The following is a 12119-nucleotide window of genomic DNA, read 5'->3' as shown; positions in this document are numbered from 1 at the left end:
TTTAGGGGGGGGGGGGGGAAGACTGTTTGGTTTTCATATCAGTGTGCTTGTATGTCCCCCTACACTAATAATACTAAAGTCTTCTGAACAAAGAGACCAAACCTATGAGGGAGCAGGCTGACTGCCTCTGAGGCTTTTCATGACCTCAAGGGTATGAAGATCATAAGCACTCAAGATCAAAAATCATTGTGGTTAGGGCTGGCCAGCCTCTCTCTACAGCATTTTATGAGCCATTTACAGCTGCTAACCACATCACTGGAGGAAACTTCTCCTGCTATTCCTTTTCGCTTCAAGACATATTAATGAGGCACAAACCTGTTTTTCTGCTCTTCTATTCAGGTTCTTAATCTCAGTGCTCAGTCACCATAGACAGGCATAAACACAGCTCCAGACCATCCAGCTCCTTATTACGAGTGACTGTCCCATGTTGTTTCCCCACATTCATGGGCCATTTTCTGGACTGCTGACCCTTAATTTCAATTATATCCTCCAGCCTGCACGCACAACAGCTGTTACCATTGAAATGCTTGCTACTATTTCAATTTTGCAAGGTCAACACAAAGTACTAAAAGCATAGCACCAAGCATTGCTATATCATTAAACATTCTGAAAAAAGGGATTCCATAGTTTTTAGAGAACTTTAAATGGAAGTTTCTCTCATCCCATTAATCTTGGCCTCTGCAGTTGATGAGATTTCCTGGGGGAGGGAAAAGAGGACAGTGTAGAATCTGTCCCAGGTAGATCTTACTCTAATGAAAGCTCCAGCACAAGTAATACCAGTGGTGTTATGACATTTTACCCTCTACCATCACACCCTACAGGATGGGAATCTGTCCCAGCACTTTGCTCCCTCACCCACATCTCTCCTAGGATACACTGATCTGGCTATGCCCTTGTACTTTCCTTAGGCCAGAAAAGCACAATGCCATTTGGAGAGAAGGGAAGAGCAAGCATAGACTTTCCGCACCGTACTCATTGCTGAAGCAGAGAGACCATATAGCAACAACATTCAGAGAGGGTGACAGGGATTGTTGTGGTAGAGCAGGACATTAAAACAGTATAAAAGCAGAAACACCAGATGATTTTTGAATTGTTTGGCATCATTCACCTATAGAATTACAATCCAATCTTTATGTGAGTAATGGATCTTTTAACACTTACAATCTTCTGAAATATTGTTAAAGTTTTGTTCCAATCCCAGAAATTATAAGTATTCTGGAATCCTGTCTCAGCTACTTACAAAAAAAGAAACTAAAGCAGCAGCTACAATAACCATACTGGAGCTATAAACCTCAGTTATTGAAAATAAAGTTTGTGATCTTACTCATGTATGATGGCTTCATGGTAGATACGCATATGTGAGGTGTCTCTACTATTGCTTCTATTTTTAAGCAAACACAGATGCTGAAAATCTTACCAAAGAAGGAATCTTTTTTGAAGGACCTGTGAAAGTCAAAGCATTAAAGGCTGTCCCATCTCATTTCCAGTGATTCTTAACCTTTTACCTCAGTATGCCCAGTAACCACAGGAAAACAACACATAAAAAGTATCGTTGCAGTCAAAAAGTAGTATAGAGCCTGATGATAAACAATGAACTCACCTCTACCACATCAGTCTGTGGCCTGTTTTAGCTAATGTGGCAGTGTGCTTACCTGGAAGAATAGGCTGACCCTGCCGTAAAACAGGAAGCTCCATCGATAACTCCCCATCAGCCTGGTCCCAGGCCAGCCATCGATGTGCAGGGAAAGAAAACTGCTCCCCTGAGAAAAGGTTGAGCAACTGCACCTAAACAGCACCAATAATTGCAATTTAAGTTGCTGATGTCAGCCCAGATAGAACAGAACATGAAACGTGGGATGCTGTTGAAATTTGTGTAGATAGAGCTCTGTGGCACAATCACAAAACCATGGGGTTGGGGCAAGTCTGCTCCCCAGATACAACTGCCCCCAGTCTGACTTTTCAGTCAGTCATATTTTAAAGTGCAGGGCAGAGTAACTCAAGTGTAGCCAAGAAAGGGTTTATCAGCTCAGGCACACTCCCACAAAATATAGCCATGTTGTTCCAGCTGGTGTATCCACATGGGTTGGCACTAGGTGGCATGGCTTACCAAACGGGGAAGTTCTCCCGGGGAAACTTGGCAATGCTTGTAATTCTATTTCTTTAACTTATTTTTCTTATTAGAACAGGAATTAAAGGAACATGGTTTTGATTCTTCAGCACTGCTTGTGATACAAATAAACCATAAAAGCGCTATTCCCAACACCAGTCTGCCCTGCACAATTTTCTTCCATGCCCAACTTCTACCAATAGCAGAAAAAAGACCATATGCACACCAGCTGAAGAAGGGAAAGAGCTCTACTTATTTTCTACTTCAAAGTAATCCTTAATAAGCACCTCAGAGGCTGCTGTATATTAGAATAGTCCTTAATTATGTTAATTTATACTAGTAGCTACACTCTCTTTGGACCAACAGAGAGAAGCAAAGACACTTCTACCTGTGTCATTCACTCTTGCTTTGTGCTTTGCAGAACCTAATCTCCTTAATTAGAATATTGAACAAATCCAGAAATACTGGAAACACTTATCACTTTTACTGCTTGAATACTAAACTTTAAAGGAAGAGATTTATCTTGTCTGAAAAACCTGGCACATCTTGACCTGTCAACATCTACTGAGAGATCATGAAAAGGGAACTTGGAGTGAGCGAAGCAGCACCTTGTGGTACTCTGCAGGCCTGATACCATCCCAGTACAAAGACAGGCACAGAAACCATGGGATGTTGATGGAATACTAGCACACCTAACTTCCAGAGAAGCTCTGCAGTTGTAGACCACTCTCTCTTAATTTCAGATCTTCCAGAAAAATGTAGGTTTCCCAAGAAACAATGATGTTAAGTGTCTGACCAGCTCTCTTTAGGCTGTTTCTCCTCTATGAAGTCTAGAAATCAGCAGCTATACTCCTTTGGCTCTCTACAACACAAAACACTAAGTTATTTATAGAGTGCATCTGACTGAATGTATTTCTTTACTTTGACTTTGTGCCCAAAGTTGCAAAGAGGGAATGACCTAACCCTGGCTGATGAATCACTGCCTGAAAACTGTGCCTGATCGACAGAGATTTGGTAAAGAGAAAAAACAAAATTTGTAAGCGAAGAATGTAAGTGTTGAATCCTTCTTCTAAAATTTTACTGTTGATTTCATTAAATATATCCTACCTGGGAAGTGAAAGAGGGAATAAAAACTTCTCATTTTTTCTTTCACTTTTTGGTCAAACTTCTTTAATCTCTGAATTTAAATGAGTGTGTCTTAATTCTGGCAGTGCAGCCTCTATTCACAGAGGATGATGTACAACAGACCCACAGAGGTCCGTCTGTGAGTCAGATTTTATGAAAACTAAAACTTTGATGCCAAGATTAAGACTGCAAATAAACCTTTTCTAAGACAAAACTCACTGTTCTCTTCCAGCTTCTCAACTCAGACATGCTTTAGAAATTGCTGGTAACCTGTCTCTTTGTATCATAGGAAAAAAGCTATGAGGTATTTTCTACCTTTTCACTGCTCACACACACATTTATGAAAAGAAAAACAGCAAGGAGCAGAAGAAAAAAGTATCTTGGATACCAATCTGACTCCAGCATTTCCCAAAACACAGCACGGCTGGAAAACAAACACCTAGCCTTTATAAGCAGGCAATCCTCAGCTGAACTGAATGAGATATGACGCCTATAATTCTAGTATGAAACCTCATAGCCAGAGTGCTACTACCTGTAACACAATATTCCAATGTAGATATTCATTGGCTAGAGGTGGTGGAGTCCCCATCCCTGGAGGTAAGAATAGGGTTGACTTAGTGCTGAGGGATATGGTGTAGTTAGGAACTGCTAATGTTGGGTTGATGGTTGGACTGGATGATCTTCAAGGTCTTTTCCAACACAGACAATTCTGTGATTCTGTGACATACGAACTCACATGATGTTGCCTGAACTTCAGTTAGTACTGCACAGGCCTTACTTAGTCTTCTTTCTGAGTCTCAGTCCCAGATGAAAACAACTAGTTAAAGCATCAAATAGCACAGAATTTGAACATTGATCAGTGAATATTTAACTTCAGTGGACACTTTGCATTAGACAGATCTAGATTTACCCTTAAGTGTGATTATAACAGTGAGTTTACCAGCAGCTTCTAAAGTCCTTCATAAACTGCTGTCTCTTACCTGAAGGATAAGAAACTACGGCACAAAGACAGAAGTGTTTCAGGCATGCACTGCATATCATTAGCACACATAGTATGTCACTGATGTTAAGGATAAAAGCCAGGTCCTTTCATTCCCAGTCCAAAAGCCTATATATTATGCTTTATGACAGAAGCTTAAAACAGAACTAGCTGATTCTCTTTGCTTTATTATCTTTGCTTTACCTGCATCAAGATCTTATTTAAAAAATAAGGAGGGAAAAGAACCTGTTATTTTCTTTTTCTCCTCAGAGACACAGAATTAGAAACATTCTCAATGTAGCTCTGGTGCTGAGCATAAGGACCCAGTGTGAGCCACAGATTTGAGGAGGACTTGGCTAGATTGCGTTCAATGAGTTTCTGGGTTTCAGCACACTCTAGAAACTGTAGCACACAAAGACTGTAGAAGACTCAGACTACAGCAGCCAATTTAAGCAGTCTTTTTTGCTGCACAGCCACATATTTTTGAAGAAACACACTTTACAGCTCTCACTAAATTGCAAACAAACACCCAAGACATACCATCCTAAACTGCCTTTAATTCCACACAAAAACTCTCCTTCATAAATAATCTCTTAAATGAAGCTTCAAGCATTTGGTGAGGCTAATATACCTACGCCAGGGATTTTTTTTTTACTTGCATTTTGACTCCACTGTCATAGTGATTGCTTTTGGAAAGATAAAATTCTTTCTCACTACTTTTACCTCTTCACAGTGCCAGGCAGGGGAGTTTCCTGCATTTGTATGTCCTACGCGTATTTTGTAGAGATGTCCTATGTTTCCAGTATTAACCTGTAAAAGAAGCACAACTGATGAAAGACATAACATTTATTAACATAAGAAGACATGCAACAGAAATTCATTTAGTAACTTGGAAAAACTTTAAAAAATAACAGAATAATTTTGCTCCAGATAATCACTAGAAGCTTGACTCTTTTAAAAACAACCCTCAAAAAGCATGTTGGCCCACCAACCACATTTAAATGGCTTCAGGATGACGCTGTAGGTATTTTGTTCCCCACTGAACACTGGTCTCAGTGGGAGATGAATACAGACTGCATGTATGACTAAAAAGCAAAAGTGTATTTACCCTAAAACCTTGCTCAGTTTAGCATCTATACCACTGACCTGCTACAAAATTATTTCTGTCTCCCAACACCTTCCACGTACCTCTGAGTTTCTCTCTAACACTCCAGGAGGGTATGCCTCACAATTTTGGAAACAATTGTGTTTAACTTTGATGTTTCTTTCTACAAATCATTTCAATTAAATCAACTTTAAAAGCTGTGTTTGAAAGATTAGCTCTTGGGCAGGCTAGATGAGCGTGTCCAGTACAGATAACAGGGTGCTGAGGGAATAACTTTGTGTGAAGGTTATTCAAACAACTAGTTATGAACTTAAGTGTAGAAATAGAAGGCTTAACTTCAGGGAAGTGGAAACACACCATGAGCCTCTTCCTTCTTGCTGTATCATTTTTTTTTTAATTGTGTAGGCTGGATTTGCTGTCCTGTTGTTTTCTGTAGAATTCATTTCCATGTTTTCATTTACAGTGTAGAGATGGGTATGAACCGAGTCTCCTTTATCACAAAGCTCCCTGAACTCAGCATTATAAACAATAAAGAGACAAAGCAGCGAGGACAGACCAGAGTGAACTGGTCATACAGCATACAGTACAAACAAAGTTCCTTTTCACTTTATATACATCTCAGAGTAGGCACTCCTTGATTGTATTCAGTGCTATAGATACTCACTTAAGAGGGGAATCCTAGGTCCCAAACCAAGGACTGTGTTCATAATTTGCATTTAAAAATCATTGGAGATTAAATTAACTGTAATAATGAGAGCAGGAAACAGAGACAAAAACATCTGTTCTGAAGAGGGTATTTTTATCTGTTAGGCACCTGATTACTTATTTTATCTACTCCTTACAACCTTACATCCGGGGTTTTTTTGTATCACAGATGAAGAATAGCATACTACCAGAGGTGCTGGATTCTTCTGCAGAACTCCATTCAGGTTGAAGAGAGCTAAGAATTGCTTCTTCTACATCCCAAGCAGCTCTTTATCAATGCTGCCAATTAAATACCTTTTCTCAGAAGGGGACTTGTTATGCTGGATACTAACAATGGAAGCACCTGTTTGTTATATGGCCTTATAGCTGGCACCTGCTAGAGACACTGACAATCCCATATACACACTCTAGCTATGCAGCTTTTGATAAGACACCTATCCTGGCTCACTTAAGTCACTATGCTACAAGACTGATGGAGAAATTTCCTTGTGTAACTGGGAGCAGAAACAGCTTCAGATAGATGGACTTCATTACAGACATAAATATGGCCATTACTTAAATAAAGCAGCAGGTATTTAACAAAGTTAAAAATTCACTCCATACCCTAAGTCTTCAGTTCCCATTTCATTTTTAATATCATAGCCCCATTTTAAATTCAAAAGCTAAACCGTTATGTGTTGTCCTATATTTCTTGGTATTTTCTTGGGCACTATGTAAATTAACCAGAAGTTCCTCTTAAACAGACAAGAAATATGTTGGATCAAATCAGCTCTGGATAGGTGAGTGGGAAAGGATACTAAATTTAGTTCTACATTTAAGTCCTGTTTCTTCTTTCCAGATATGTGTACCGTAAAAAAACCTGACTGTATTTTCATCACATAGATTTTGAAATGTCATGCAATCTGGCAGGATACAAGAGGACAACAAAATGAATATGTATTACTTACTGTGAAGATGTCTTCATTTCCTCTCTGAAATAATTTTCCCTCCTCTCCATCAAGAAAAATAGGCCCTGAACTGCTGTGATCCCCATACAATGTAATATAAACTTTTGAGCTTGTTCCTGCAGATGGCATGTCACTGGTGAGGATTGACACCTTCCATTTCCTAGCTATCAAAATATAAAAAGACTCACTGCATTACTTAAACTCAAGATTCTTAAGTAAAATGCATTTCAGTAATCAAAATTCTAAATCATATCAACAAATACAGAAACACATATTTCCCAAAATTACAGCAGGCAAATATTGAGTTTGCTACGTTAGGCACACAAAAATCAAGAAATGTCAGGTTGCATTTGCATCTTTTACTCTGCATATGCCATATGACAAAGCATAGATCACTTTTCAAACACAGTTTTGAAATATTGTATTAAATTGTATTAAATATGGCTTTCTGTTTGCTTAGTATATATCAGCTCTGCCCGATGCAGTCTGCATAATGACAGCCACGTAGGCTCTCAGCATGCCAGCTCTGGAATTACACACTCATCGCTTCTGGCATTATGATCTCTCAAAGCTCGCTGAAAGAGATCTTTTTAAGAAAGGATCTGTATTTCTGCAAAGGTGTGATGGGCTACACAGATGTAACAAAGCTTGTTTGGAATCCACTGAATGATTATAAACATACTCTTGCATTACAGTGTTGGCATTATATCCTGAGATCCCTATACTCTTTCCATGGTTAGAGTTCAAAATCATCAAGACCAAGTATATGGATCTAGGCTTTGGTTTAGTGGAAGCTGAGTATCAATGGCATGGAATTAAGGGAAATAGCATCACTTAGGGGTCTCTGATAACAGGAAGGAATATTAAGAAAACATTCTCACTCCTGATATTTATAATTAGCTGATACCCATTTTAAATAGTATACATAGATATAAGCACCTCCCAAGTTTGCCAAGATCATTTTGCATCACAGATTAATATCATTACTTCATAAAAGATAATTTCCTTTAAAGTACAGCAGCAGTAATAAAGGGCCTTAGTGACTGCAGAAGCCCCCTATCATCTAATGACTCATCTATGCTACACATTTTACTTGTATGACTGACTCTTCCTTCCATCACAGTATTTTTGATTCTGTCTGCTCTGGCTAAACCAGAAAGAAACAATACAGTGATGATATGAGTGAGCTAATCATGATGATTTTTGTGTTTATTGACTGTTTGAGATACTTAGAATAGATCTGTGTGTCTTAAACCCCAGGCAATAAGTTATCCTGCAGTTCTGTTGTGAGGTTCAGCAAGATCATTCTTTTGAGTGTCACTCTATTTTCAGTGCTAGCCATGAGCATTTTATTAAAGGAGTCAGTGGATATTGGTCATGATACATACAAAGAGTTATGCTGCAGCAGAGTATTATTTGATGGCTAGTGAAACCATCTGAGGAATTTGCATTTAGTTTTCTATGGCATTCTGCAAACATAAGGTAGGATTAGTAATTTTACTTGCTTATGTTTAGCCATGTCCCAAAAGAAAATATATTTAAGAAATTGATAATTAGGCTGACCTAGGCATGGTATATGTCAGCAACTTTGTATCTAGGAAATAAATTAGTTGAGAATTTATGTCCTCCGTAACACTTAACAGTTATGTTTTAATAATTAATACCACTTTTAATAAAAGGCAGAAAACAAGAGACAGTAAAGGCACATTATGAAATGTAACATAATAATGAGACCTGGTGGTAGAAACTGTCTTGTTTGTGTCTTGCTATAACCATCAGGCTATACCTATTGAGGCAATTTTTACTTCTATGTCGCCATTGTGCTTTGTGTCTAAAACACACATTCCTTGGAAATGCAGTATTGTAGAATCAGTAACTATTAAAATAGATATTCTCTCCCATACTTTGAGGGGATAGAATGGGAGACGTTAATGTAATGCTTGGTTCACCTTTGAGGACAAACCTCAAGACCTTGAAATTCCACAGTAGTGTTCTGAGATTTACTTACTTGTTTGAAAAATGCCTGTAGGTCCATGACCTGAGTAGAAAGTGTGAAAATTTTAAAAGACAGAGACAAAATTTGAAAGACTTATATTGTTTAAGGGAGGACATCTAAACTATATTATCATGAGAAATTTCTAATATACACCACTCCTCAACTTTAAACAGTCTTAAAGCAGCACTTTTCTGAAACTACTGTGAATGTGCAGCTATAGTACTAATGCTTTTTAAGTAATTATACTGTCACTATTAAATAATAAATAGCCAAACAGCTACTCTTACCAACAAGTTAAACTTCATCATTACAGGAATTGTCATAGCCTGAACACATTAAACTGAAAGAAGAGGGGAAAAATAATAACTGTGAGACCTGAGGAGGAGAAGTAACTGGCAGGATCACATTTTCCAACAGAGGAGTGTGACCCTTTGCAAAATTTACTGTAATCTGCTTTTTTGCACAGCTGAAGTTAGCTTGCTGTTTCTGTTAGAAACGGGGTTCTTTACACTATCCAAAGCAGTGTCTGCTCCAACTTTCTGTGAGCCATGACTGATGACAGGTGACCATATGATCCTCCATGTTAATCTCATTTATAACCGAGAAACTAGCATATGTGTACAACGCCTAAGTCACTCTATTTAGGTGTACCTAATCTCTTGTCTTAATTTAGTTTACTGAGGTCAAAAAATTGGATTAAATAGTCCCCCTAATTCTAACAGTGGATTAACATGGTAATTAGACTAATGATATTTGATAACGTCAGTGCTATAAAAGTCAAGAAACTTGTTTAATAGTAATAAATTAAACAAATCATCTTGCTTTCTTATGACATGCTTCAAAGTAAAGAGAAATATGCCTTATGCATTTCAGAAATGAAAACCAATAAATGATACCAAAGTATTGCTTCTATACGTCGAAATTTAGGAGCCTAAAACTTCTGAGGAATCAGTCATTTCTCATTAGTTTTTATGTTATATACACTTTTAGATATGCAAAACCACATAATTCAGCTTTCTATATATCACACTAGAAAGAGTAGTGATTACTATAGATCACTGTGTGCAAATGCTTCTTCTTCAATACACTGTTTTCAGTCTCTTGGAGCCTTTCCAGCTAATAGTTTCCAGTCTGCACATTTACCCTTATATGAATATTCACTGCAAAGTCAGTGGAAGATCTATTTAACCATTTTTTTCAGGTCAAGGGCAGTAAACATACCAAATAAATTCTCTACTATGTAACTGTTTTGTATGTAAGCTTGTCATGTGCTGACAATGACATCTGTTTGAAAATTTAATTGTGAGATATTGCTGAAATAAAAATAAAAAACCACAGAAAATACTGTATTTAGAGGAAATGCTAGTCTTGAATGCTATTAATAAGATTTTTGTATGATTATTTTTTTTAATCCCTCAATATTTATATAGGTTCACAGTAAAATTAGTCCTGAATGCTGTTGATTTTAAAATAGCAAGTTTTCAAAACTAAGGGAAGTGGTTAACAAATTCAACTGAAGTGAAAAGAGAGGTATAGCAAAGAAAAATAAAACAAACTAGTAAAAAGGTTATTTAACCATACACATTAAAAGAGAATAAGCAAGGAATGTTTATGTACACCATGTGCTGAATTTGAGAACACAAACTAAGTATGCCTTTATAATAAAGGGAAAACTGCCTCTTATTCTTTTTCTTTTTTTTTTTTTTTAATAAGAAGAATGGTGACATGCAGTGATTAAGAAATTACATCACTCTTGACAAGAATGGATTATGGAATGGGATATTTAAAATGGAAAATCAGAATGGGATGCAAAGTGCACTGAGAGACTAAACCACGAAGTTTGTGCAGAAATGAGAATTATTAACTTAGAGGTATACTAGTAAGTTTCTCAGAAATCAGTGCTGGAATTTCTCTGGATTCCATATTTTCATCAATATATTGCATGAAGTAGGTAATTTCTGTAACACAGCTGCTAAGAATTTTCAAAGTATAAGAGGATCAGAAAATCCATAGTAGAAAAGGGATAATATATAACAGCATAAAGTGCAAGGAAATGCACTTTTTAAATACTAGCAGAACTTAATGCCATGAACAGGGAATTCATCACTTTAAAAAAATAGAGAAGGAGTAAGTCATCGATGTGGCTATAAGATGCACCAGGAGAGAGATTTCTAAGTAGAAAAATTTTCCTGTCAGTGTCCCAGAGTTCAGAGAAACAATCTTTTAAGTACCACATAAAAAAAAAAAAAAAAAAAAAAAAAAAAGATTTATTGAAACTAGAAAAGGTCCTGAGAAAGACAACCATGACAATTAGAAGAAATGGAGAAAATGTTTATGTAGGAGAAAAAGTTGAGTGAATACCTGATTTTGTTGATAGATACCAAGGAGGGAAAAGCCATATCTAAGTAAATGACAATGATGTCTTTAAGACACATGTATATAAACTAACCATGACTAGGCTTAGTATACAAATTAGAAAACAGTTAAGACAGAAGACATTAATACAGACAGAAGACTTAAACTCTAGAATATCCCTCCAGTGGAAGCTGTAATGACCACAGATAACAAGTTTTAAAATTAGATTTAGTAATTAAATGGAATTACTTACATAATTGTGTGGTTCCTTACTAGCAGGGGGCTAAACTAGATAAACTGAAACATCCTGGGACTGTAATCTATATCATATGTTGGCTATTTCATTTTAATCATGGTAATGCAAAAACTGAATTCCTTCTAGAAGAATGGCATTATTGATAAAAAGCCCTCAAATGCCTGCTGAATTGTTTTCTGTCCTGTTTTTTACACATTATTTAATATGCTTGTCCCTTCCAAGTATATTTTCTCCTGACTTATTCACAAAGACTTTATGCCTCTTGCAGTTAATTTGCAGAATTAGGCTACCTATTAAAGTAGCTCATATTCCTCATGGTGTTTTTTCCTTTTCAGTCAGTACGTTGCTCTAGTCACCAGCACTGTGAGGTTCTCTTTTCGCCATCTCCAATCTTATCTAATGAAAGCAATTTTATTTTATCTGCATATCTCAGCCACTTAATATTCTATATCTTCCCTGAGCCATTAATGAATATATAAACCCTGTGACAGTATGGTACATCTCACTGTCAACCTTTTATCCTGTTCTGAAGTGACCATTTTAT

At 37.0% G+C, this 12119-nt stretch overlaps 1 protein-coding gene across 1 annotated transcript in view; it reads right to left on the bottom strand.

Annotated features, from left to right (window-relative positions):
- Nucleotides 1-7122, bottom strand: part of LOC113477320 (lipoxygenase homology domain-containing protein 1-like) — a 159821-nt gene extending 152699 nt beyond the window's left edge. The window contains exons 1-3 of the mRNA XM_026843568.1: nucleotides 6969-7122; nucleotides 4935-5021; nucleotides 1653-1785 (exon numbers count right to left, since the gene is read on the bottom strand). Of these exons, the coding sequence (XP_026699369.1) occupies nucleotides 1653-1785; nucleotides 4935-5021; nucleotides 6969-7097 (349 nt within the window). The 5' untranslated portion in view covers nucleotides 7098-7122. The remainder of the gene's footprint in view (nucleotides 1-1652; nucleotides 1786-4934; nucleotides 5022-6968) is intronic.
- Nucleotides 7123-12119: the final 4997 nt, after the last annotated feature.

This window comes from Athene cunicularia (assembly GCF_003259725.1).
Source record: "Athene cunicularia isolate RWA chromosome 2 unlocalized genomic scaffold, athCun1 chr2_part1, whole genome shotgun sequence".
Taxonomy (NCBI): Eukaryota; Metazoa; Chordata; class Aves; order Strigiformes; family Strigidae; genus Athene; species Athene cunicularia.
The sequence above is the reverse complement of the archived record's forward strand: the minus strand, read 5'-3'. Positions and strand labels throughout refer to the sequence as shown.